The sequence below is a fragment of the Gorilla gorilla genome, chromosome 12, assembly GCF_029281585.2.
Source record: "Gorilla gorilla gorilla isolate KB3781 chromosome 12, NHGRI_mGorGor1-v2.1_pri, whole genome shotgun sequence".
NCBI classification, from domain to species: Eukaryota; Metazoa; Chordata; class Mammalia; order Primates; family Hominidae; genus Gorilla; species Gorilla gorilla.
Window position 1 is genome coordinate 95428242 of NC_073236.2, and position 26059 is coordinate 95454300.

At 39.4% G+C, this 26059-nt stretch overlaps 2 protein-coding genes across 10 annotated transcripts in view; one reads left to right on the forward strand and one right to left on the reverse strand.

Moving 5' to 3' along the window:
- PREPL (prolyl endopeptidase like) overlaps positions 1 to 9096 on the forward strand; it is a 43323-nt gene extending 34227 nt beyond the window's left edge. For all 9 annotated transcript variants that reach the window (XM_004029164.5, XM_055377814.2, XM_019021124.4 and 6 more), the window contains 5 exons: positions 927 to 1143; positions 4454 to 4603; positions 5010 to 5133; positions 5961 to 6034; positions 6416 to 9096. In XM_004029164.5, the coding sequence (XP_004029213.1) occupies positions 927 to 1143; positions 4454 to 4603; positions 5010 to 5133; positions 5961 to 6034; positions 6416 to 6505 (655 nt within the window). In that variant the 3' untranslated portion in view covers positions 6506 to 9096. The remainder of the gene's footprint in view (positions 1 to 926; positions 1144 to 4453; positions 4604 to 5009; positions 5134 to 5960; positions 6035 to 6415) is intronic.
- SLC3A1 (solute carrier family 3 member 1) overlaps positions 7037 to 26059 on the reverse strand; it is a 45135-nt gene continuing 26112 nt past the window's right edge. Inside the window, exons 7-10 of the mRNA XM_004029165.4 lie at positions 23430 to 23625; positions 15103 to 15270; positions 13906 to 14022; positions 7037 to 7662 (exon numbers count right to left, since the gene is read on the reverse strand). Coding sequence (XP_004029214.4) covers positions 7222 to 7662; positions 13906 to 14022; positions 15103 to 15270; positions 23430 to 23625 — 922 coding nt within the window. The 3' untranslated portion in view covers positions 7037 to 7221. The remainder of the gene's footprint in view (positions 7663 to 13905; positions 14023 to 15102; positions 15271 to 23429; positions 23626 to 26059) is intronic.

The following is a 26059-nucleotide window of genomic DNA, read 5'->3' on the forward strand; positions in this document are numbered from 1 at the left end:
AGTCTCACTCTGTCTCCCAGGCTAGAGTGCAGTGGCGCAATCTCCGCTCACTGCAACCTCTGCCTCCCAGGTTCAAGTAATTCTCTTGCCTCAGCCTCCTGAGTAGCTGGGCTTATAGGCACGCACCACCACACCTGGCTAATTTTTTCTATTTTTAGGAGAGACGGGGGTTTCACCATGTTGGCCAGTCTGGTCTCAAACTCCTGACCTCAAGTGATCTGCTCACCTCAGCCTACCAAAGTGCTGAGATGACAGGCTTGAGGCACTGTGCCCAGCCCCCAAAGTCATGTCTTTTAAATGACATGCTCTGTCACCTCCTTGCCCTTATACATGCTGTGTCGTATCTGTGTCTTAATGCCTTTTCTTTGCCCTCTGGAAACTCAAATTTTTCCTTCACAACTCAGTTTAGGCATCATCTCCTTAAAAGCATTTGTGTTCCTGACTCGTGTATATACCCCTCACCTGGCAGATGGATGTTCTTTCCTCTGCTCCTGTAATACCTTAAATACACTTGTGTTGTAGCAATGACACCACATTGCTGGGTAAGTCATTGTTTTCTTACCCCACAAAATTACTGTCTTCTCCAGGGTAGGGGATTTTCATTTGTTTCTACTTTTAAGGTCTGTACTTAATCCCTGATAAATGGGCAGGCACTCAAAATATATTCGTTGAATCAATTCTGGATTGTCTATATCAGGAGTTGGCAAACCTTTTTCTCTAAAGAGCTACATAGTCACATTTTAAGCTTTGCAGGCAGCATACAGTTTCTGTTGCACATTCCTTGTTTTCACTCAACCTTTAAAAAGCAAAAACCAGTCTTAGCTCCAGGGCCACACAAAAACAGGCCTCCAGGTGTAGTTTGCTGACCCCAGCCTACATTATTAACTTTTTTTTTCCACTAAAACTTTTTTGCCCTTCAATTTCAGAGGTGGTGGTGAGTTAGGCCTCCAGTGGCACGCTGATGGCCGCCTAACTAAAAAACTCAATGGCCTTGCTGATTTAGAGGCTTGCATTAAGACGCTTCATGGCCAAGGCTTTTCTCAGCCAAGTCTAACAACCCTGACTGCTTTCAGTGCTGGAGGGGTGCTTGCAGGAGCATTGTGTAATTCTAATCCAGAGCTGGTGAGAGCGGTGACTTTGGAGGTGAGTACGCTCTGTCTCTACTGTTTATGGAATGGGGGAGGTGTGAAGCCATAGGCTACTCTAAGAAAAATGTTTTTGGGCTGGCGCAGCAGCTCATGCCTGTAATCCCAGCACTTTGGGAAACTGAGGTGGGCAGATTGCTTACCAGGAGCTCGAGACCAGCCTGGGCAACATGGCGAGACCCTGTCTCTGCAAGATATTTAAAAAAAAAACAACTACCCAGGCTTGTTGGTAAGAGGATCTCTTAAGAGGTTGAGGCTGCAGTGGACCACTGTGCTCCAGCCTGGGCAACAGAGTGAGATGTTGTCAAAAAAAAAAAAAAAAAAAAAGGAAAGAAAAACATTTCTGTTACAGTTTTACCATAGCATAGGAGTATAACAAAGCTTTTAAGTTTTAAACTCAGAATTATAGCTTGAGGAAAACTTCTAAAGTTATTTTAATCCAACTATTAACCCTTATTCTTCTCTGATACAGTGTTCTTTATTATCTTTAAGGCTTTCCACTGAAAGATATTAATGGCTATTTCCATTGCTCATTTGTATTTGTAAGGACATTTAGAGTTGGTGAAAAAGCACTGAAGCATATATGAGTCCCAGTTGAGAAAGCCAGGCAAAGCACGCTGTGACTCTGGAATGCACTGAGTCCTTTGGCTCCTGGTCACCTTGACAGGCTACTGCCCATCAACATTTCAGTCCTAGATTTATAGGCTCTTTATTTTTAGATAGTCCATTCTTAATGGTCGTTTGAGCATAGTTTTTCCGTATTTTAATTGAAATATCTTACCCTGTTCTGAAAATGATTATCTTTTCCCAGTGTCAGAAATTATGAAGTTACATTATAGCCGTTGGTTTCACTGCTATCATTCTCCTACTTCCTGGTTACTCCGAAAAATAATGACTGAGATGGGAGAGAGTAAATTATTTTCAGGATTTTTTATTCTGAGGTTGGGGAGTTTATATTGTGGGCTTGTAAATAAGTGTTAAATAGTAGTCACCTGTAAGTCTATTTTTTAAAAACAGAAAAATGTGGAGAATAGCCTATGCACAAAGATAATGGCAGAATTATTTACAGTTTAAAGAAAAAGCAACTAGCTTTTGACTTTTAGAAATTTAAAAGGAAATAAGGATATTTATGCTAGGTTGTTTATTATAGTGAAGACTAGGAGACAACCTTTTATACATGTATAAGTCAAATTCTTCCTATAAGCACCAAAAATCAACCCTAATTTAAGCAGAAAAGGGATTAAAGGGCATTAGGAAAATGTAGGTATCTTCAGACCAGTGTTAGAGGCTTCAGAGCCAAAGGCATAGAATTGGGCCAATGAAACTATTACTGCCGCCACTGCCAAGCACAAATCACCTCACACTGCCAGTGCAACTTCTAGTAGAAAGCCGGATATAGCTGTGGCACTTTTGCCAGAATAAATTATCTGTGATCACTGCTTCTTTGAATCACTAACTTCCCATGCAGAGTGTAAAGCACATGTGTCTGGTTGATAGACCCAAGTCACACATGGGTCACACAGCTACTCCCAAGCTGCAGGGAAAAATGGGAAAGAGAAGTCTAGCACTTAGTATCTCCACAGTGAGAGGCAGGCTCTATCTGATAAGGTTGGAGGTTTTTCAAATGCAAAAAAGTTCATATGGTAGGCAGCCAAAAAGAATTACAGATGACTGACTATACTTGGTTAATATTAATATGAGGGAAAGCTAAAAAGTATGTTAACAGAAGAAAATAAAGCTAAGTGAAAAATACAGCCTTCGTTTTTGTTTTGTTGTTTTTGTGGGGTTTTTGGTTTTTTGTTTTGTTTTGTTTTGTTTTTTGAGTCAGAGTTTTGCTCTTTCACCCAGGCTGGAATGCAATGGCACACGAACACAGCTCACTACAGCCTCGACCTCTGGGGCTCAGGTGATCCTCCCACCTCAGCCTCCTGAGTATCTGGGACTACAGGCATGTGCCACCATGCCCTGCTAATTTTTGTGGTTTGTTGTTGTTGTTGTTTTGTAGAGATGGGGTTTTACCATGCTACCCAGGCTAGTTTCAAACTCCTGGGCTCAAGTGATTTGCCCACCTCAGCCTCCCAACGTGCTGGGATTACAGGCATGAGCCACCATGTGCGACCCAGCCTTCGTTTTATTAAATTTTGTAACACTAATTATAAGCCAGTGGGTTGTTTTCTCTTCTTTCACCTTGGGTATTTTCCAGAGTTTCTTTACTTAGCGTTTTTTGCTTTTGATATAAAATGTCCAAGTGGTCAAAAAGACTTTATTCCTTGTGTATTTTTTTCATTTAAAAATTTTTAATTATGGTAAAATACCATAAAATTTACCATCTCAACCATTTGTAAATGAATAGTTCAGTAGTGGTAAGTGCACTCATAGGCTTATGCAGTCACTCTCCAGAACTCGCTTTTCATCTTAACAAAACTGAAACCCTGTATCGATTAAACAGCTCTCCATTTGCTGCTTCCCACAGCCTCTGTCTCTGTGAATTTGACAACTCAAACACCTCACATAGGTGGAGTCATACAAAATAATCTTTTTGTGACTGGCTTATTTCACTTAGATTATATCCTTGAGTTTCATCCATATTGTAGCATGGATCAGAATTTTATTCCTTTTTAAGGCTGAATAATATTCCACGTAATATTGCATGTGTATACCACATTTTGCTTATTCATTCTTTGGTTAATGGACACTTGAGTTGCTTCCACCTTTTGGCTGTTGTGAATATGCTGCTGTGAACATAGGTATGCAGATCTCTTTAAGACCCTGCTTTCAGTTTTGGGGATTATATGCCAGGAGTGGAATTGCTGGATCATATGGTAATCTTAAGCTTAACTCTTTGATGAACCACCATACTGTTTTCCATAGCAGCTGCCCCATTTTACATTCCAACCACCAGTGTATCAGGATTCCGGTTTCTCCACATTACTGCCAATACTTGTTGTTGTTGTTGTTGTTTTAATATAATAACTAACTGTCCTAATTGGTATGAGACAGTAGCATTTATTGCTTTGATATAAGAAAAAATATAAATGAATAAAAGGTACTAAGCTAAAAATAAATATTGTGAAATTAGAAGAGAAACCATTTCTTGTTATATGTCATTTAAGGAGTCTGAAGACTTTAAAAGTAGGTTATAAATTACAGGCCCTGGTTAAGGACTGAGTATTCTAGCTCCTAGGAATCTACATGGCTTGAGTTATTTTCTCTCATATTAGTATGTATATTCATAAAATAGAATGTTTTTCTGAAACTCACTTACCAACCTCTTACTTGAAGTATAAGTTTCTTTGCCTTTTTTTTAGGCACCTTTCTTGGATGTTCTCAACACCATGATGGACACTACACTTCCTCTGACATTAGAAGAATTAGAAGAATGGGGGAATCCTTCATCTGATGAAAAACACAAGAACTACATAAAACGTTACTGTCCCTATCAAAATATTAAACCTCAGGTATTGAAAGACAATTGTGTTAGACTATCCTGAATTTACATAGAAGATAATAAAAAAAAACTTATCCAAGCTGAAGCAAAAATAGGAGCTTTAGAGATGCTTCTACTTATGATGCCCAAATATCTTCAGCACCATCTCTGCTCATGCTCCATGTTTAATACCTCAGGGGAATAGACTTATCATGCCTTAATTACTAAATTAGCTAAGGTCCTTTAGTCAAGAAAAGGCTATTCCAGATAACAAGTAGTCTACTACTGTAATACTGAGGCTCTCTCAAGATAGCAAGTGAGAAAAAGCATAGAGCACTTACAGGGAAAAATTGGAGGTAATTATTTTTCATAGTCTCTATAGTGGCAAGGGACCATAAGAAATAATGTAAACTCTTTGTGCATGTATTTTCTTTCAGCATTATCCTTCAGTTCACATAACGGCATATGAAAACGATGAACGAGTACCTCTGAAAGGAATTGTAAGTTATACTGAGAAACTCAAGGAAGCCATCGCGGAGCATGCTAAGGACACAGGTGAAGGTAGGAGACCCCCTAGAAGCAGGGAACATGGCCAAACAGACTACTACCCACAGCACACTGCTCAGAGGAATATATTTCAGGCTGTAGCCAAATCATCTGCCCAGGATTTAGGGCAAACAATTATTTTGCTATGTTGACTCCCCAGTTAAAGTGTACGTAACTACATATCTATACATACACTGCCTCACCTCTTTTTCAAAGGACAGTATTAAAATAGGTAGGCAGGACACAAAGGAAACAGGAAATTTAAGAATCAGATATAACTTGGAGATGCACTGCCATACAATTATTAATTCATTTAACAATATTTATTGAGCCGTTATTCTTGGGAATCTCTAAAAGACAGATTCTGAGATTTTTGTTTTGGGCCATCAGTGCCCAAACTGTTTAGCTGCATGAATTTCCTCTAGCTAGCTGTTTCAGCTTTGTGAGATAAGAATCCCTCCCTTTTGCCTTGAAACTACATGCCATATCAGTCTCCCTGTATTCATCTCCATTTGTCACCCCCATCCATTGCTGTAGCTGGTGTTTTCAGGGCATAAGACTCTCAGATTCCACAGGGTAGGTTGATCTCCTGGGTTTCAACCTTGTCCGTGTGGCACCATATAGTCTTTTCCATACGGCCTCTTCCTGCTTTTGCTGTGTCAGAAGTTTGTCTTCTGCTGCTTGTCCCCTCCCATCTTTTTGTTGATGATGGTGGTTTTTGCTTTTTATTCCTTTACTATTATTTGAACTGAGTACTCAAAGAAGAGGGGAGGAATGGGTCTCGATCTTCCAAAGAAGATCCCATACAATCTTCTAATTGTTCTATATGTTAACTCTTCCAGGCTATCAGACCCCTAATATTATTCTAGATATTCAGCCTGGAGGCAATCATGTAATTGAGGATTCTCACAAAAAGGTATGTTGTCAAGGCCCTCTCAGTGGACAGATTCCCGAACTAGATACATGTTGTTTTCACATTTTCAGTGGTTGCAGCAGGTTTATGACAAAGCCACTTCACAAATGTCATATCTATGGGTGAGACCCAGGAGGGGAGGGAGGGACACTGTGTCAATCAAGAGAAATGTCTCTCTCTTGTACTTGATACGTGAGCTCTGTTAAAGAAAATAATTTAATCTTAATTGTTGGAAGCCTTCTGCCTCTGTCTCGAATGAAAGTACTCTTGCCATAAATTGCTGACTTCACGGTTAGGTAAAGATGGATAGATAAAGAGAAGCTTAAACAGTGGCATTTTACTACAAAGGCCTTCTATTTAATTTTTTTAATGTGTTTCTTTTAGATTACAGCCCAAATTAAATTCCTGTACGAGGAACTTGGACTTGACAGCACCAGTGTTTTCGAGGATCTTAAGAAATACCTGAAATTCTGAAACACTACATTCAACTGGGAATTGGAAACACACTGAAATATTTCATAGTCTTACTTCCAATTGAGTTAGCAAAAAAAAAATTAATAACTTGAGACTTTTAAGTTATTAATTTTTTAAAATGTGCTTCTCCATCTAAATTTTGCTTAGTCTACATCTCACTTGCTTATACTATTCTCTCCATTGATGCACATGCCCATTAACCTAGGAAAGTAGTTTTCAAATCATGCTCCTTAGAAGGATGTGGAGTAGAGGGAAGGGAAGGATTGGTGATAGCAGAGCTCCAGGCCTCCCTTCCAGTCAGAACAGTTGAGCAGTTTACAAATTAGTGTCCTGCCTCTTTGCTAGCAAATGCTTTTAGACACTGTGGCAGTGAGTCATCCTCTAATTTCTATGACTGCATTTTAAGGGAAAAGATAAAATTCTTCCCCTTAAAATTCGTTAAAGTTTTTGAATAATCTGGGGTCCTAATGTGTTCTGGTCATCCCTGATTGATGCTATCTGAATAAAGTTATAAGCTCCTATAAGCCATAATTTACTTTTAAACATTTTATTTTTTTCAAAACATTTGAGAACCTTTCTTAAAGCAGTTACATTCAAGCTACAGAAATATCGAAGAATTAATGATTGTTCACCAAGCAGCATGCTGTACATGAAGCTATTACAAATGCTTACAGTCCCAGTGAAATGCCAGTGTCTTCATCTCTTCATAAAGGTGCCTAACACGAGGTATACAGTATGTTCAGTACACTGGAATAGCATGCTCGATTGGAAACAAAGCATCTATCTCTGAAAGCTGTTTGGCGATGAAGGAGATTCTTCGTGTTGTGTTCAAAGATGAGTCCCTCTCCCTTGTCCAGAAAAATGCCACTTGTATCAACTTTACTGCCTTTGTTGGCAGAATTGGTACTTAACCTTATTCTCATTGTAGCGGGAAGGCCCGAAATCATATTATGTAGATTTAACAGTGTTGATTCTCCAAAATTCAGAACCACGATAAAGATTCTGTCGATGCCATCCAGCTCTCTTGTGTACACAACATAGTGGCTGTCATTCCTCAAATGGCAAAACCAGCCCCTGTTGAGGAGTAGCTCATTGGCATGAAGTAGACTTAAATCTTGATATAACTTCAAAGCCGATCTGGGCTGAGTCTTTTGGACCTATTTTTAAAAAAAAGTATTTACATAAGTGTTTGATTCTAAGAATTGTTTGTAAGTATTTTTAATATATTGTAAGGAGTTATTTACCCAAAACACTTGCTCCAATTTTGCCCCTTATAATTGCCAAATTGTAAGCATCAATAAGTAGGTAAGAACAATTTATATAAAAACTGATAGAAATGACAAATTCGGGGTTTCAGCTTGTCTGGGAGTCAATAAGTATGCACAGTGCTCTGCTACATTGTAGAGTTTCTGTAGAGATCAAATTTGACTCCACTTTAGGAGTCCCAAAGCAAATGTCCATGGCTAAGATGAATATTTAACTTGCATAGTCATTCTGTGCTATATTGTAACTGCCAGATGGCCAGAAGGAAGGCAACAGTGGACTCAGACTTCTGAGGAATTTGGGTTTGTTCCCCTTTGTAGACTAATGTGTAGGTTGCTGTTGTGCAAAGATCGTGTAACTTTAGCAGACATGTATTTCTTGCACAGCTAATAGAAGACAAAGTTGAAAAAAAGGATGCAAAATAAAAAGCTGCCTAAGGTGAAAGTTAGAAATTGTAGACTTTTTTTACCATAATAGTATGTGTTCATTAAAGATGATTTGGGTTTATTTTACAGCTATATAAAACATAATTTGATGATGTACTTCTAACCTTTCAAGCATTTTCTGTTATTGACTATATAATATAGCCTCCATAAATGTTTTTAATGACAATATTCTGTTGAATGGTTGTACCATACTCAACCATGCCCTTTCATTTTGACGATAGTGTTTCTAATATTTTCTATTTTTATTCCCCTCCCCCCATTTTTGTATTACTTAAGATAGATTATCAGAAAGACAGTTACTTTGTCAAAGACTATGGGCACTTGATACATAATGCCAAATTATTCTTCATAAGAGCTGTTGCCAAATCAGTGATAATGTTCATTTAATTGTACTCTTGCCAGCCATGTTTACTGGGGTGATAGTTGTTATTGTGGTTGTTATTGTTCTTTAGGGGTAGGTTCCCAATATGTGGTCTTTAAATAATTATCTAATGGTGTTTAAAAAGATGTTTATTCTGTTTGTCAGGTACAAAGATATTTATGATACATGTATGACTTGTCAAAGTTATTAACATTTTCTCTAGCCTTAGGTAATGCATGAAAGCACATGTTTCAGTGCCACTCACATAAGAAGTTCCCGGTAAGTGTTAGCTATTATTGTCTACTTGAGTTACTACTTTCTAAAAGTATGTTGAAGTCTTTTTCTGTAATTGCAGATTTGTTGATTTTGCATTTGAGTATTTTCTATATTTTGAAGCTGTTAGATGCATAGTCATGATTTTTGGTGGAATGTTTATCAATTTTTGAAAATTGCCTTTGTCTCATATAATGCTTTTCATATTGAACTATATTTTGTCTGCTATTAAATATTTCCAAGCCTGATTTTTGTAATTTTATTTTTTATTCAATTACAAGAATACATACTATAAAAAGGTTTTCTTCAACACCTTTCCATAGCTTCGCAGTTCCCCTCAGAGACAGGCACTATAACTATATGTTCTTTTGTTTTTATGTATCATATGAAATGATACATTCTGTGCCTATGCAAACATATGTTTATATATTTTTCTTTACACAGTTGGTGATATGTTACCATTCTATACTTTATTGAATACATGTTTGAAATGGTCTCATATCAATGTATATAGAACTCTCATTTTTAAAAGCTGCATACTGGGCCCATAGTTGATAGAACTGGTTTTCTATTGATAAAATATTTAAATCATTTATTGTGTCTTCTATTAAAAACAAATATTGCAGGCCAGGCAGGGTGGCTCAGGCCCGTAATCCTAGCACTTTGGGAGGCAAGGCAGGCAGATCACCAGAGGTCAGGAGTTCAAGACCAGCCTGGCCAACATGGTGAAACACCATCTCTACTAAAAAATACAGAAATGACCTGGGCATAATGACATGCACCTGTAATCCCAGCTACTTGGGAGGCTGCAGCAGGAGAATCACTTGAACCCAGGAGGCAGAGGCTGCAGTGTGCCGAGATCACGCCACTGCACTCGAGCATGGGTGACAGAGCAAGACTGTCTCAAAAAAAAAAAAAGTGTTGAGATCCTTTAAGTATTATTGCACATGTGCAAATATTTCTAAGTATTAGGAATGGAATTATTAGGTCAAAAGATAACTTCATTTTTTGTGTTTATAGCTATAGCTGGGTTGCAAGCTTTCTATTATTTGCTTGCTATATCTTCATTTTAATTCTTTGTGTTTTATGTTAGTGTTTCTTATGTCTGTTTTTGTTATCTGAGTGGTTTTATCTTTTAATAGGCTAATTTAACCCATTCATATTTGTAATTATTGTATTATTTAGACATAATTCGGAAGCCCTATTTTATTTGTAGTTATACTGTTGTTTGGGTTTTTTTTCTATTAAGCTTTTTATTGGATTGACTGTATAATTTTTTTCTTCTAGTATTCTTTGAAAATTTGAAAATTGTTATTTTGTCTAGTGTTCTTTGAAAATAATTCTTTGAAAATTATTATGTCCTAATTTTACCATTAAAATTATGACCACTTGAAAATAATGTTTCTCAATGTCTAGAACAATGCTGGTCAATAGAACTTTCTGTAATGCTGAAAATGTTCTATATCAGAGCCATCCAATATGGCAGCTAATGAGCACTTGAAGTGTTACTATGACATGGGAACTGAATTTTTTTTTTTTTTTTTTCTTGACACAATCTCCCTCTGTTGCCCAAGCTGGAGTGCAGTGGCATGATCATGGCTCACTGCAGCCTCAACATCCTGGGCTCAAGTGATCCTCCCACCTCAGCCTCCTGAGTAGTTGGGACTACAGGTGTGTGCCACTATGCCCAGCTAATTTTTTTCTTAAGAGATAGGGTCTTACTATGTTGCCTAGGCTGGTCTCAAACTCCTAGGATCAAGTGATCCTCCAGTCTTGGCCTCCCAAAGTGCTGGGATTATAGGCGTGAGCCACCATACCCAGCAGGAACTAAATGTTTAATTCTATTTAATGTAATAGTCACAGTGGTTAATGGCTACTGAACAGCTCAAATCTAGAGTTACTCTTTTTCCTGTGCAAAACAAACACTGCTCTCTCATTTGCTTGCTCCTGTGTGCCCCCTCCCACCCACACACCCTCCCTGCTAACATTTCCCATATAGAATCAAATCACTAAGATTTTTGTTCCAGAATACCTTGTTTTACATTGTGTATCAAAGATTATTTAAATCAAGTTATTTCCTTTTCCTTCTTTAATACATTGTATCTCTTAGAATTGTTATGTTTTGTTTTGTTGGATAGTCCCTTGACTATTCTTTCAGAAAGTGGTCACGCGTGGTAAAATGTGGGTCCTTGCTTTTCCATCTCTGTTTTGCTCTTACATGCTAGTTTGAATGGATATAGAATTCAGTTTCCATTACAACTTTGAAGATAGAGTTCTAATATGGTGTAGTATCCAATTGAGAAGTCTGATGCTAGTCCAATTCTCAACCCTTTTCTCAGGCAATCTATTTTCAGGTTTGGTTTCTTTCTGAGTAGTTTTGGAGTTCTTTTTATCCTACCTGTTCTGAAAGAAGACAAAGTCTTCCTTTATCTCTGGGTTATGTATTTTATTTCTTTGTATGTTTCCTCCAGTCTGTTCTCCTGTGCAATTGTTACTGCATGTACGGAATTCTGTATCTATCTTCCATGTATCCCGATTTTTTCTTATGCTCTTAATTCTTTGTCTTTTTCAGTACGTTCTGGACAAGCCCCTGGATCAATTTTTCAGCACACTAATTAGCACTTATGTTCTATTTTATTTCATTGTTTGACAGTCTTTTATACTTCTGAGAGATCTAATCACTTCTTGAAAGAATGTCAAGGAGCTCCATTAAACAGCAATCTACTGGGGGTATTTATACTTATATTTAAGTCTTATGTTTGCTGTAATTTTCTCTGCTTTCTACAGTGTTCTGTTAGGAATGGTGTCTCCCTTTCATGGCCCTGGTTTTTCTCAGATACTGTGTGATTCTTGATCTGTTTGCTTTTGTGTTTTGACCTTCCTTGTTTGCCTGTCTTTGGTTGCCTGCCTCTCATAATGGGAAGCCAAGTTGGATGTGGGTCTGACTTGTCTTTGGGACATTGGGATGTAGGGTTCTTTTCCTACTTGAAGGTGATAAGCTTTCTAGATTCCCACCTTTTTTCTCCTGGTCTCTGTGACTCTGAGCTGAGTAGTAAAAGCTCTCCTTTCTGAGAGCATTCCACAGTGAATTCTCGCCAGGGGACAGTGCTAGAGTTAGGTCTTGTTTTCCTTCTTTTCTTTCTTCTGATGCACTTGTAGAAGCTTCAGGCTTTGTTCTACTAATTCTGCCATGCATGTGATCACCAAACAGTTCTGGATTTTTTTTTTCCTTAGGGAAATTATGCCATGGCAAATTGCAGGAGTTCAGGAAATTCCTACAGTGCTGTCTCTGTTAGAACTGTTTTTCTCCTGTATGTTTTAGACTCCCACTTCTATTCTCTGCTTTTTTTTTTTTTTTTTTTTGAGACGGTCTTACTCTGGCACCCAGGCTGGAGTGCACTGGGGTAATCACAACTCACTGCAACCTTGATCTCTTGGGCTCAGCCTCCTGAGTAGCTGGGATGACAGGCACATGTCACCAGGCCCAGCTAATTTCCCTTTTTTTTTTTTTGGAGGGGGTAGGGGGAAGGTAGAAACAAGGTCTCACTATATTGCCTAGGCTGGTCTCAAACTCCTGTGCTCAAGCATTCCTCTGGCTTTTGCCTCCCAAAATGCTGGGATTACAGGTGTGAGCCATGGTGCCCAGCCCTAATTTTACTTTATATATTTTAGAAATTACTTAAATTTTCTGTTCCTTTCCAGGGTCATTTGGATGTATTTTATTAAAATGGCATTGTCTGGGATTTATGACTTAGAAAAAAGTGTCATTGTTGGCTGGGCATGGTGGCTCACGCCTGTAATCCCAACACTTTGGGAGGCCGAGGTGGGCAGATCACTTGAGGTCAGGAGTTTGAAACCAGCCTGCCCAACATGGTGAAACCCTGTCTCCACTAAAAATACAAAAATTAGCCATACATGGTGGCAGGCGCCCGGCGGGCACCTGTAATCCCAGATACTTGGGAGGCCAAGGTAGGAGAATCGCTTGAACCCAGGAGATGGAGGTTGCGGTGAGCCAAGACCACACCATTGCACTCTAGCCCGGGCAACAAGAGCAAAACTCCATCTCAAAAAAAAAAAAAAAAAAAAATCACTGTTTTAATTTGCATTTTCTCCATCTTTGCTGGTATGCATTTTTATGTAGGACTTCCTACATACTGTATTCAGATTGGCCTTGGCCTATGGGAATATTTTAGACATAATGAGAATCAAGAGGCATTCAACCCATATATGTTTTGTGTCTTCAAGACTTACAACTATATAAAACAAAGCTTATACTATCCAAGAATTCCCAGTGGTGCTTGTAGCAGGGAGCTGTGGGAGCAGGAGAGTTTGTGTGGCTTTCTATATCTGAATATCCTGGGGAGTTTCCTCAGATTACTCAGTAGACTGGGATGGGCATGGTGTGTGTGTGTGTGTGGCGGAGGGTGCTATGCATTTCTTAAGTGTCTCCATGTGGCATCTATAATTTCATTTCCCCTAAATTGGTTTAGTTTGTTTTCCAGTGAAGTTTTCACTAGTGAATGACATTAGTGCTTGATCACTATGGGAACAGAAAGAAGGGTAAAAGCCAAAGTTGTATTAGTATGCCAGAGCAACCACTTTAAGGATCATGTATGGCTTCTGTTTCTTCAGAACAGTAGTGTGGATTTGAGCCTTGCTCTGGGTTGATTGATTGATCTCCTTCCTGCCTGCATGGCTGCCTATCCACTCGCCTCTCTCCCTGCCTTTTGAGGGGAAGAGAGGAGGAAAGGCAGCTGGGCTAGCTAAAAGACTTCATAAAATTTCCTTCATAGCTCAAAGGCCTTAGTAAAGGTCATTGCAATGAAGACTTATATAATCTATATGATACTTCACTTCACTTGGTAGATTTGTACCAGTTTGTATTTTCACAAAGGCATGATTTACAAACTCCTTACAAATTGAAAACTGCAAGGAAGTCTGTGATTGATTTAAAGAGTATCCGTTAAGGTTTAGACACATTCAGGGTGAGTGTGTACTTTCAGTAGAAACCCATTTCTTGTTTCTAGAATCAACATAAAATTTTCACTGATACTTACATCAACATTCACAGTGTGGTAATCTGAATTGGTAGGTAACCAGGTGTGACTAGCTTCAGAAAAACCAGCATTTGAACTATTGTCCCACTGCATTGGTGACTTTGAGCGAAGGGTATTCTATGTCAAAAGACCAGAAAGGGAAAACAGTGGTTTGGTTATTAAAAGAAATGTGCTTTGGTCCTGATTTACTTCATAATAATTTAATTCCCTATAGTTCTTAGCTAGTGTTTGTACTCATTAGCATTTGTGATGAAAAGGCCTCAATTTTCGGTACATAAACCAGTTTCACCCTTTTAACTAGAAAGTACCTAATAACATTTTGAGTTTGAATAGACAATACTAATCGAACTTTAATACATGCTTGAAATCTCTGCTGCTTTTTCCTAAACATCAATAATACAGGATTTCAAAATGTGCTATTGCCAGTTTACACGACTTCTACTATGGTACAGTGTTGGTGAATTTAAGAACACTGCCAGGTACAAGTGAGTATGAATTCTGTCCTACTCGTTTATTCAGCCTGATTATTGCTCATGAGTGCACACACACAAATGTAGGAGCTGATAGAGGAAAAAAAAGCTTCACCTTAATCAAATATTAGGGAAATTGGATCTCATACAGTTGAAAGCTAACTAGGCAATTAAAGTTGCAAGATAGTCGTCTACCCAGTAACACAATTCTGAAATCTGTAGCTACAAAATAAAAACTGCTTAACTCTGAGGCTGTGCACTGCACCTGATAACAGAAAAGAAAAGAGTCCTTGTGCTGTGGTCACCCAAGACCAAACAGGACAAATGAGAACTTAAGAAATAAGTGTTCCTAACTCCACATTTCAAGTAGAGGGAAATGAATCATATTCTAAACTAAACCACTGGTTCTCCAATTTTAGTGTGCCTCTCAACACAGTATTCCTGGCAAAATAAATAAATAAATTTTAATGTGCCTATCAGGTAGAAAACATCTTTAAAATGCCCTACCCAAGAAACTTAGTTGTATGGCTCCAAAGCATTTTTAAAATAAGCTCTCAGACCACCAAGGAAGCTGAGAATTCTTACTAACAGTAAGAAAGAAAAGCAAAGTAACCATGATTTTCAGCAATGGAATAGAGAGATAGTAAGTTCTCTGATTTGGCAAAAAATAAAAAATGAGTACTTGGTTTTATAGCTGTGATGAATAGTCAAATTGTATTCAACTTACAATATCATAGCTTTCATTGAGATTTGTGGCTACAATATTTCCCATTCCAATTTCTTCTCCATAGTAAGTTATAGGAGTTCCAGGGAGTGTGAAAAGAAGCATGTTCATCACGTTGACATACTCATTCCCCAAACGCGAAGTCAGCCGTGAACTGTCTGGTCCACCAATCTGAAAGGCAGATATTTTTAAGAACACAGCTGTATACACAGTTTTCTGAAAGATTTACCCTATTTCACAGAAAAGTTCACAACGTAGCAAAACAAAGTAGATGTGGTACCTTGGTACTAGCAAGCCTGGACTTGAGTCCTAGGCCTGCTATTTGCTGTGTAACTGACCAATTTATTATCTTGGCCACTGATGAGCAAGAAAAGGGTGAGGGTGATAAGAATTTATTGTACAATGATATTGCAAATAAAACTCAGAGGGTACATAGTCATATTTTCTCATATCTGGATAAGAGAATATTGACAGGAAAGGAAGCAAAACTGTGGCAGAGAGCAAGACAAGGGAACCCAGGTGAAAGGGACAGGCATGAGAGACTTCTGATGTGTCCTCTTTTAAAAAATTGTTTTGACTTATGAACTATTCAGACAAAATTTTTAAAGTAAATCAACTTTTAGTAAGAATTTACATAGTCCAAGATGAAATTTTATAAAGTGTTTTCTATTTGTAAATATATTTCCATGTTAAATGTTCTAGGTATATTCTAGCCCTTATTTAAATAAGTTTGTTTAAATAAGAATTTATTTAAATCACCTGACAACTCTCTCCATAACCCACAACTCAAACTCTCATGTGCGTATGCTGAGCATGGCACTTTACTTTTTAAAAAGTACTTTCACACCTATATTTCCCTCCTTCACACAACAGTGCTAGCAAGTACTATCTCCATTTTACAAATGAGGAAACAAGCTCTGAGAAATTACATCATTTATTCAAGTAGTAGTGTAAGACAGAACTAGCGTTTGAACTTGAGTCTTAGGACAAGACTTAATTGCTACAATTCAAGAAATAGGAGGTTGGTTTTTTTTTTTTAACTTCCTTAGCTGTATGAAAATGATCTTTGTAATTACGTTTTTATAGACCATTGTGAAGTATTTTTCTATGTTTATGGCCAGAAAATTAGGTCAATTTTTGCCTCCATCCTTTTATTCTTTTCACTGTCATGAGATCTTCTGACAAGAAACCCTTTGATTTCTCAAGACTTCTGGTCATAGAGCACAACAAACACTGGGAAAGGAAGAATGTGATTTCCAGAATTGTCATACTACTTAAAATATCCGGTTTTTAACAACAACAACAAATACACAAAACAGTCAAAGAAAACAGGAAAATATGGCTCATATAATGGTGGGGGGAGTCAATAGCAAATATTGCTTAGGAAGAACAAACATTGGACTTACTAGACAAAGACTTTAAACCAGCTAATATTTTGATATTCAAAGAAAAAACCTGTGCCTAAAGAATTTAAAGTATATGAACAGTTATCAAATAGATAAGAGAAATTATGAAAAAAGTGTTAGAGTTAAGAAGTACAATAGCTAAAGTGAGACGTTTACTAGAGGGACTTGACAAATTTGAACTAGCAAAGTAATCAGAAAACTTGAAGACTCAATTGAGAGTATCTGGCCTGAGAACCAGAAAGAAAAAATAAAGAAGAATGAGGCCAGGGGCTGTGGCTCCCACCTGTAATCCCAGTGCTTAAGGATGCCAAGGCAGGAAGATGCTTGAGCTCAGGAGTTCTAAACCAGCCTGGGCAACATGGTGAGACCCCATGTCTACAAAAAAATTAAAAATTGAGCACAGGACATCAAGGTTGCAGTGAGCCATGTTTACACCACTGCACTCCAGCCTGGGCAACAGAGCAAAACCCTGTCTCAAAAATAAAAACCAGACTCTCAGAGACCTGTGGGATACTATCATGCATACCAACATATGCATAATGGGAGTCTCAAAAGGAGAGAAGGAAGAGAAATTGTCAGAAACAATATTTAAAAAAACAATAGCCAACAACTTCCCAAATTTGATTTTTTTAAAAATTGTGTATCTAAGAACCTCAATGAACTCCAAGTAGGACCAAATTTTTAAAAACCCACACTTGGACGTATCAGTCAAACCGTTAAAAGACACAGAATCTTTAAAGGAGCAAAGAAAATTGGTACATCACATGTAAGGAGTCTCAATAAGATTAGCAACTGACTTCTTATCAGAAACCATGAAGGCCAGAGGGCAATGGGATGACATATTCAAAGTGGTGAAAGAACTGTAAACCAAGATTTCTATATCCAGCAAAACTGTTATTCAATAATGAAAAAATGAGATACCACTTCATATGTACTATGATGAGTATAATTTTTTTAAATCAAGACAGAAAAGTGTTGGTGAGGATGAAAAGAAATTGGAACCTTCGTACATGGCTGATGGGAATGTAAAACGGAGAAGTCACTATGGAAAACAGTTTGGTAGTTCCTCAAAATCACAGAAGTACTATATGATCCAAGGCTGGGCACAGTGGCTCACACCTGTAATCCTAACACTTTAAGGGCCAAGGTGGGAGGATCACTTGAGCTCAGGAGTTCAAGACCAGCCTGGACAACATGGCGAAACCCCATCTCCACAAAAAATACAAAAATTATCCAGGTATGGTGGTATGCATCTATAGTCCCAGCTACTTGGTGGGAGCTAAGGCAGGAGGATTGCTTGAGCCCAGGAGGTCAAGGCTGCAGTGAGCCATGTTCACACCACAGTGCTCCAGCCTAGGTGACAAAGTGAGACCCTGTCTCAAAAAAGGCTGAGCACAGTGGCTTATGCCTGTAATCCCAGCACTTTGGGAAGCCAAGGCAGCAAATCACTTGAGGCCAGGAGTTCCAGACCAGCCTGGCCAACATGGTAAAACCCCATTTCTACTAAAAATACAAAAATTAGCCAGTCATGTTGGCACATGCCTGTAATCCAAGCTACACAGGAGGCTAAGGCATAAGAATTGCTTGAACCCAGAGGCAGAGGTTGCAGTGAGCCGAGATCATACCACTGCACTCCAGCCTGGGTGATACAGTGAGACTCCATCTCAAAAAACAAAACAAAAACAAGAAGTATTATGTGATCCAGCAATTCCACTCCATGGTATAGATCCAAAAGAATTGAAATCTGGGGCTTAAACAGATACTTGTACACCATTGGTTTGTAACATTATTCCAACAGCCAAAAGGAGGCAGAACCACAAATGTCACCAACAGATGAATAGATAACGTGTTACATAGGTACCATGGAATGTTATTCAGTCATAAGAAGGAGTAAGATCTGATACATGCTATTGTATGTATGAAGAAAAGTTGAAAACATTAAGCTAAGTGAAATGAGGCAGACACAAAAGGACAAATATTGTTATGATTCCACTTATATGAGGTACCTAGAATAGGCAAATTTATAGAGGCTGAAAATAGAATGGAGGATATCAGGGGTTAGTGGTGGAAGTGAGGAATTATTGTTTAGTGGGTACAGATTTTCTGTTTGGGATGATAAAAGTTCTAGAAACTGATAATGGTGATGGTTGTACAACATTTTGAATGTATTTAATGCATTGAATTACACACTTTTGAATGTTTAAAATTGTTTTATGTATATTTTGCAAAATTTCAAAACAAAAAATTCCTGAGGAGGCCAGGCCCAGTAGCTCACGCCTGTAATCCCAGCACTTTGGGAGGCTGAGGCAGACGGATCATGAGGTCAGGAGACCGAGGCCATCCTGGCTAACACAGTGAAACCCCGTCTCTACTGAAAATACAAGAAGTTAGCCAGGCATGGTGGCAGGCACCTGTAGTCCCAGCTATTTGGGAGGCTGAGACAGGAGAATGGCGTGAACCCAGGAGACGGAGCTTGCAATGAGCTGAGATCACACCACTGCACTCCAGCCTGGGCAACAGAGCAAGACTCCGCCTCAAATTAAAAAAAAAAATTCTTCAGGAATTCACAATAAACTATTAGAAACGAAAAACAAGTTCAGCAATGTTTTAGGATACAAGATCAATATACACAAATCTATTGTATTTCTATACACTAATAATGAAGAATCCAATAATGAAATTAAGAAAACACTTCAGTTTACAATAATATCAAAAGAACAAAATACTTAGGAATTGAACAAAAAGTGTAAGACTTGTACAATGAAAAATACAAAACATCATCAAAAGAAATTAAAGACCTAAATAAGATACATCTGTCTTCATGGATTAGAAGACAAGATGGCATGATTGCCAAAAATGATAAACAGATTCAATGCAATCCCTATCAAAATCCCAGTTGGCTATTCTAAAATTTATATGGAAATCCTAAAGTTCACATGGAAATATAAGGTACCCAGAACAGCTAAAACAATCTTGAAAAATAACAAAGTTGGAGGACCCATACTTCTCTATTTCAAAACTTACTAAGCTACACTAATCAACTCAGGGTGTTGGCATAGAGACAGACATATAGATGAACAGAACTGAGAGTCTGGAAATCTAATCAACTGATTTTCTTTTTTTTGTTTTGTTTTATATTTAGAGACGGGGTCTCACTCTGTCACCCAGGCTGGAGTTCACCCTGGAGTGTAATCATGGCTCAAGGCAAACTTGAACTCCTGGGCTCAACTCCCACCTCAGCCTCCCAAAGTGCTGGGATTTCAGATGTGAGCCACCACGCCCAGCCTACAATCAGTTGATTTTTCAACAAAGATTCCATGATAATCCAATGAAGCAAAGAATAGTCTTTTTAGCATGTGGTGCTGGAATAAATGGACCACGCAATGGTTTCTAATATAACACTAAAAGTACAAGCAACAACAACAACAAAACAATTGGACTTCATAAAAATTAAAAACTTTTATGCTTTTCAAGGGACACTATCAAGAAAGTGACATGAAAGCCCACAGGATGGGAGAAAATACTTGCAAATCACCTATCCAGTATATATCAGGAATTCTTACAACTAAACCATAAAAAGACAACCAAATTTAATTATAGGCAAAGAATTTGAACAGACATTACTCCAAATAAGACATGCAGATGTCCAATAAGCACATGAAAATACCCTCAACAAAATTAGCCATCAGGGAAATGCAAAAAAAAAAAAAATGCAATGAGATAACAACTTGACACTCAGTAGGAAGGCCATCATCAGAAAGGCAGACCATCACAAGGCTTGATGAGATGTGGAAAAATCGGAACCCTCGTAACATTGCTGGTGGGAACGTAAAATGGCGTAACTACTTTGGAAAACACTTTGGCAGTTCCTCAAATAGTTAAATGTAGACTTACCATATGCCCAGTGGAGCAATTCCACTTCCTGGATATATATCAGAGAGAATTGAAAACATGTTTTTATAAAAACTTGTACACAAATGTCCATAGCATCACTATTCATAATAGTCCAAAAGTGAAAACAAATCTCTGTCAATTCATGAACAGATAAACAAAATGTGCTTTATGGAAGTTACTATTCAGCCATAAAAAGGAACGATGTACTGATACATACTACAACATGGATAAACCTTGAAAACACTATGTTAAGTGAAAGAAGCTAGACACAAAAGGCCCATATCATATAGCTCCATTTATATGAAATGCCCTGAATAGGCAAATCCATAGACACGGAAAGTAGGTGAGTGGTTGCCAGAGACTGAGGACAGAGAGGGAGGGGCCATGCGCAGTTATTGCTAGTGGAGATGTGGTTTATTTTGGGGGTGATGAAAATGCTCTGGAATGAGACATTGGTGATGGTTGCAAAATTCTGTGAATATACCAAAAATCCACTTAATTATATACTTTACAAACGGTAAATTTTGGCTGGGCTCAGTGGCTCACACCTGTAATCCCAGCACTTTGGGAGGCCAAGATAGGTGGATCACCTGAGGTCAGGAGTTGGAGACCAGCCTGGCCAACATGATGAAACCCCGTGTCCCTACTAAAAATACAAAAAATTAGCTGGGTGTGGTGGTGGGCACCTGTAATCCCAGCTACTCTAAAGGCTGAGGCAGGAGAATTACTTGAACCCAGGAGGCAGAGGTTGCAGTGAGCCGGGATCACACCACTGCACCCCAGCCTGGGTAACGAGCAAAACTCCGTCTCAAAAAAAAAAAAAAAAAAAAGTTTTATGGTATGTGAATTATATCTTGACAAAGCTGTTATTTAAAAATTGTAGTATAGTTTTATTACTTACATTTAACAAATTAAAGCTTTTACCATGCCTAAAAATTTGAGCCTCTTTCCCCTCACCAGACGGAGAAAGGCTCTGGCAATGGAAACACACAGTCCTGCCTATTAAAGCATCAGAAAAGATTGAAATAAGCTTAATTGTGGTTCACAGATTCTGCCAGTGTTTTTCTGCCTAGGCTGCATTTTCTCCTTTATCCTTTCAGGTTTTCATCAGGCTGTGTAAGATAGCTGGCAGGATCTGTGCGAAAAGTATCAAAATCATACCACTTTTCAGGGCCGAGATCAAACCTACAGGTATTGTGGGGGTACAACAGAAGATATTGACTAGTGTAAGGCAACTCTCTCTATATATAAAATACACCTTTGGTAAGTCGCTGAACTGCATACGAATAACAACAGCACTAGTAACAAACAAACCCTGAGCCTGAGCACCTCGGTGTGAGGTGGGCACCGTGCAGGGATGCTGGGAACCTGCCTCTGCCCTTAACCAGTGAACTGTCTAGTGGGGAAAGCAGACATCGTGGAATTGTGTGGACTTTAAGGAAAGGGAATGAACAGGTGCTAGAGTATACGATAGGTAGACCTGACACCTCATTTGGGGGCTCCAGAAGGCTTCCTGTGGTGACACCTACCTGAGACCTAAACGATGAGACCACAGAAACAGCCTAAGGTGGTAGAGATACAGAGAGATGGAGGATTATCGAGACTAAAGAGGCGTTTTAGAGTTTACATTTATAATATATTAAAGAAACGAAGGGCCAGGAGTGGTGGCTCATGCCCATAATCCCAGCACTTTTGGGAGGCTGAGGTGGGGGTGGATCACGAGGTCAGGAGTTCAAGACCAGCCTGACAAACATGGTAAAACCCCGTCTGTACTAAAAATAAAAAAATTAGCCAGGCATGGTGGCGTGCACCTGTAATCCCAGCTACTCAGGAGGCTGAGGCAGAAAAATTGCTTGAACCCAGGAGGTGGAGGTTGCAGTAAGCCAAGATCACACCATTGCACTCCAGCCTGGGCAACAGAGGGAGGCTCCGTCTCAAAAAAAAAAAAAAAAAAAAAAAAGCAAGAAAAGAAAGGTTGTCTTTTATATGAGAGAAAGAAACTTGCATTTTGTTTAAACCACTATTACCGTGGGACTTTGAAGCAGCAGGGCTTACATCTATAATACTACAGACATCTTATGAAGGAGCCTAATATTGACCTCTAACTCAAACCCAAAGACAGAAAAATCAGATCAGGGAAAGCAACCCTGATGGGTGCGGAAGTGAGAATACTGGTCTGTTACCACAGGTATGTATTGCTATATCTTCTGTTCTTCACTGAAGTAATGTATTGCCAGTCTTGAAAAATGTTAGTGCTGGGCGTGGTAGCTCATGCCTGTATTCCCAGCACTTTGGGAGACCAAGGTGGGCAGGCAGATCACTTGAGGTCAGGAGTTTAAGACAAGCCTGGCCAACATGGTGAAACCCCGTCCCTACTAAAAATACAAAAACAAAAATAGCCAGGCATGGTGGCATGCACCTGTAGTCCCAGCTACCCAGGAGGCTGAGGTGGGAGGATTGCTTGAGCCTCAGAGGTCGAGGCTGCAGTGAGCCATGATTGCACCATTGCACTCCAGGCTGGGTGCAGAGTGAGCCCCTGTATCAAAAAAAAAAAACTGTTTTGAAGAGTGTAGTACAGAAGGGGGAGAAATTCTTTCTCCAAGAATCTCTGTAGTTTAAATGCTTTTTGCAGTGCATCCTGCCCCACAAATTGGTGTTTTGTCACAGTTTTATGTTGCCCTGAATTGCTGTGTACCTCTTCCACACCCGAAATCCTCTTTCTTCCCATTGACATCATAAACTCTGAGATATGTGGGGAGAAATTATGGTTTGATATCCATCCCCAAAAAGCCTAGCAGTGTTCTGAGCATAGACAAGCACTCATTCAATATTCATTCCATTCAGTGGGCAGTCTCTCTCCCTTAACGAAAAGAACCTGGCAGAGGCTGTGACAGGCCTGACCACTGAACAATCACCAAATAAGGCAGAGGTGATGGTCACTTAGAGACAAAGGTCCATTGTATTTTAGAGGCAACTGGACAGCAAAGGCAACAGCAGCACATTATGTACTGTGCTGTCATGAGGACTTACCATCCAGTTAGGCCATTTTCCTTCTGGCATGTTTTCCATCCAGGATGTGATAACCTCATACACGCTGTTCCCAGAAACAGTGTCTAGCATGGTAAGGTAATTGTTGAAGGGAAAATCGGCTTCTTGGATAAATGGCAATCCATAGTACATCACGGTCCTGTCAATACTCTCTGCATAGGCTTCAGTCCCCATGAACCTGTAAGAGTTGACAAGGTTCAATGTCATCGGGGCCTGTCAGAAGACTGGGAAGGCACTCCACAGCTGCTTATCTTGCATGTACAAGATGTAGGGGCTGAATGCACACTATTAACCATATAGGACTAGCACCTTCTAGAAAGCATAATCAAGCTGTCACCAAATGTTAGACTGGATTAAGAAAATGTGGCACATATACACCATGGAATACTATGCAGCCATAAAAAACGATGAGTCCATGTCCTTTGCAGGGACATGGATGAAGCTGGAAACCATCATTCTAAGCAAACTATCACAAGGACAGAAAACCAAACACCGCATGTTCTCACTCATAGGTGGGAGTTGAATAACGAGAACACATGGACACAGGGCAGGGAACATCACACACCAGGGCCTGTCAGTGGGTGGGGGGCTGAGGGAAGGATAGCATTAGGAGAAATACCTAATGTAAATGACAAGTTGATGGGTGCAGCAAACCAGCATGGCACATGTATACCTATGTAACAAACCTGCATGTTGTACACATGTACCCCAGAACTAAAAGTATAATAATAAAAAATTAGGCAGAAAAATCCACCCCCCCCCCAAAAAAAAAATGAAAACACATTTGGGTGCCAGGTGCAGTGGCTCACGCCTGTAATCCCAACACTTTGGGAGGCCGAGGCAGGTGGATAACTTGAGGTCAGGAGTTTGAGACCAGCCTGGCCAACGTGGAGAAACATCTCTACCAAAAATACAAAAATTAGGTGTGGTGATATGCGCCTGTAATCCCAGCTACTCGGAAGGCCAAGGCAGGAGAATCACTTGAATTTGGGAGGTGAAGGTTGCAGTGAGACGAGATCATGCCACCACACTCCAGCCTGGGCAACAAACTGAGAATCTGTCTTAAAAAAAAAAAAAAAAAAAAAAAATTGGATCTCAGTCTATATTGGTTGTTTTCTTGTTTTTGTTTCTTGAGACAGAGTTTCACTCTTACTGCCCAGGCTGGAGTACAATGGTGTGATCTTGGCTTACTGCAACCTCCACCTCCCAGGTTCAAGCGATTCTCCTGCCTCAGCCTCCCGAGTAGCTGGGATTACAGGCACCCGCCACCACGCCCAGCTAATTTTTTTGTGTTTTTAGTAGACACAGGGTTTCACCATGTTGGCCAGGCTGGTCTCAAACTCCTGACCTCAGATGATCTGCCCGCCTCAGCCTCCCAAAGTGTTGGGATTACAGGCATGAGCCACCGCACCCAGCCTGTTCTTTTCTTTCTAAACCTAGAATCCTAGGAGAAATAATCTCCTAGAATCAAAATTCAGTAACATCCTGACACTAAAACTCATTGACATCCATGAAGACTTTCTTTAGCAATTCTCATCACTCCATTTAGAATCTAAAGTTTATGTCTGCAAATAAGGTGGGGTATTTTCTTCAAAAGAACTTCCCCCTTTTATTTGAGTCCCTATAACATCTTGCCTTATTATTGGTGTGCACTCTCAACTGCTGAAAGCAAAACCCTGGGGGAAGACACATTCACCTGAAATGACTCCGATCAATGCTGGCTTTAGCTATTTGAGGCAGCATATTTATGGATAAGTGCATGGTCTCTGGAGCCCAACTGCTTCAGTTCAAATCCCATAGCTGCCACTCCTACCTGTGGACATTGCCTACATGCTCAGAGCCTCAGTTTCCTTGTCTATAAAATGGAGACAGAGTAATCGGAGTACCTACTTTAATGAGATTCTGTTGAGTGATCTATGTAAACTTAATGATGGGTAATTTTATTGAGTGTTTACTATGATCCAGGCACTACTTTATATACATTATCTAATTTAATCTCATAACAGCCTTATAGAGGTTATTGCTATCACTTTTTTATTCATGAGAAAACTGAGACTTATGTTAATTAACCGGCCCTAGGTCACACAGCTACAGAGCAGGACTCCTTCAGACCTGATTCCAAAGCTGTGTTCGTGATACTTTAGCTGAAACATATGGATTTATATACTGTACAAGGAAACTATAGATCCAATAACAATGATAAAAATAATACTGCAGAGAAGGAACTGGTATTTTTATTTTTTTCTTGAGATGGAGTCTTGCTCTGTTGCCCAAACTGGAGCACAATGGCATGATCTCAGCTCACTGCAACCTCCACCTCCCCAGTTCAAGCAATTCTCCTGCCTCAGCCTCCCGAGTAGCTGGTATTACAGGCATGTGCCACCTTGCCCATTTTTGTAGTTCGAGTAGAGGAGGGGTTTCACCATGTTGCCCAGGCTGGTCTCGAACACCGTCAGGTGATCCACCAGCCTCGACCTCACACAGTGCTGGGATTACAGGCATGAGCTACCGCACCCAGCTGGAGCTGGTTTTGTTTTTTTGGTTCTTCTTTTTTTTTTTTGTGATGGAGTCTCACTCTGTCACCCAGGCTGGAGTGCAGTGGTGCAATCTTG